Raw genomic sequence first — 1,216 nt, forward strand, 5'->3', positions numbered from 1 at the left:
TCCCTGCACACCCGAGATCCCCTTCCCAAACACCCGAGATCCCCTTCTAAACACCCGAGATCCCCTTCCTAAACACCCGAGATCCCTTCCCAAACACCCGAGATCCCCTCCTAAACACCCGAGATCCCCCACAGACCTGGGGCCCCTTCCCGAGCTCCGGGTACCTTTCCGGACCCCTTCTCGACCCCGCCATCCCCTCCCCGACACCGGCATCCCCTTCCCGAGCTCCGGGCACCTTCCCCGGTACCTTCCCGACCCCTCCCCGACACCGCCATCCCCTTCCCAAACTCCCGGGTACCTTCCCCGACCCCTTCTCGATAGGGGCATCCCTTCCCCGAGCTCCCGGCACCTTTCCCGGCCCCGCCATCCCCTCCCCGAGCTCCGGGCTCCCCTGGGGCACTCCCGCGTTCCTCCCCATCTGTTTGGCCAAACTCCACGCTCACCTGGCTCCCCACCCGCCCGGCCGCGCTCTCCACCCCGGATGTCAGCGCTGCTGCCCACACACCTGGATTCCTCCCTGTCCCAAACACCCGCGGCCCCTCCCGGGCGTTTCTGTCCCCTTGAGGAGCATTTGGGGCTCCCCCAAATGTCTGTGTCCCCTTCCCAAATGCCTGGGCCCCCTCCCCATTATAGGGCTCCAAGCCCGCAGGTTTGGGAGGGTCCCTGCACGGGTGAGGGGGCGGAGGGGTGGCCCTGCTGAACCCCTGTGTCCCCCCTTGGTGACAGCGGTGGCCTCGGGGCAGCTGCAGCAGCTGGAGCAGGAGAGCCTRGACCTGCGGCCCCCCCACATCAAACAAGGTGAGGGGAGATTTGGGGACAGCCAGGGGTGGGGTGGACACGGGGGGACATTGGGGACATTGGGGACAGGCTTTGTTCAAGGGTGGGGATGTGGATGGAGGGGACACAGGGTGGGAGTGACACGGGGACAGTCAGGTTGGGGACAGAGGGGGACATGGACACAGGGACCAAACAGGGACGAGTGCGGGGAGGACACCCCTCACCCCGTGCCCACCGCCCCTTTTTCAGTGCTGCAGCAGGAGCAGGAGCTGGAGGTGCCCCCCGACATCCTGCTGGGGGTGGGGGGAGCCATGGCGTCCCCGCGGAGCCCCCCGCTCTGGGGCAGCGCCCTGGCCGGCTTCCCCCCGGCCTGGCCCGTGGCCGCCGCGGTCACTCGGCACTGCCGGGACCCCCCAACGCTGCCGCCGCCGCTGCTGCT

At 68.5% G+C, this 1,216-nt stretch overlaps 1 protein-coding gene across 1 annotated transcript in view; it reads left to right on the plus strand.

Moving 5' to 3' along the window:
* ECM1 (extracellular matrix protein 1) overlaps positions 1-1,216 on the plus strand; it is a 7,346-nt gene that overhangs the window by 1,429 nt on the left and 4,701 nt on the right. The window contains exons 2-3 of the mRNA XM_057387455.1: positions 727-798; positions 1,027-1,213. Of these exons, the coding sequence (XP_057243438.1) occupies positions 727-798; positions 1,027-1,213 (259 nt within the window). The remainder of the gene's footprint in view (positions 1-726; positions 799-1,026; positions 1,214-1,216) is intronic.

Source organism: Malurus melanocephalus, unplaced genomic scaffold, assembly GCF_030028575.1.
Source record: "Malurus melanocephalus ecotype Western Australia unplaced genomic scaffold, MMel_1.1 scaffold_1219, whole genome shotgun sequence".
Lineage (NCBI taxonomy): Eukaryota > Metazoa > Chordata > Aves > Passeriformes > Maluridae > Malurus > Malurus melanocephalus.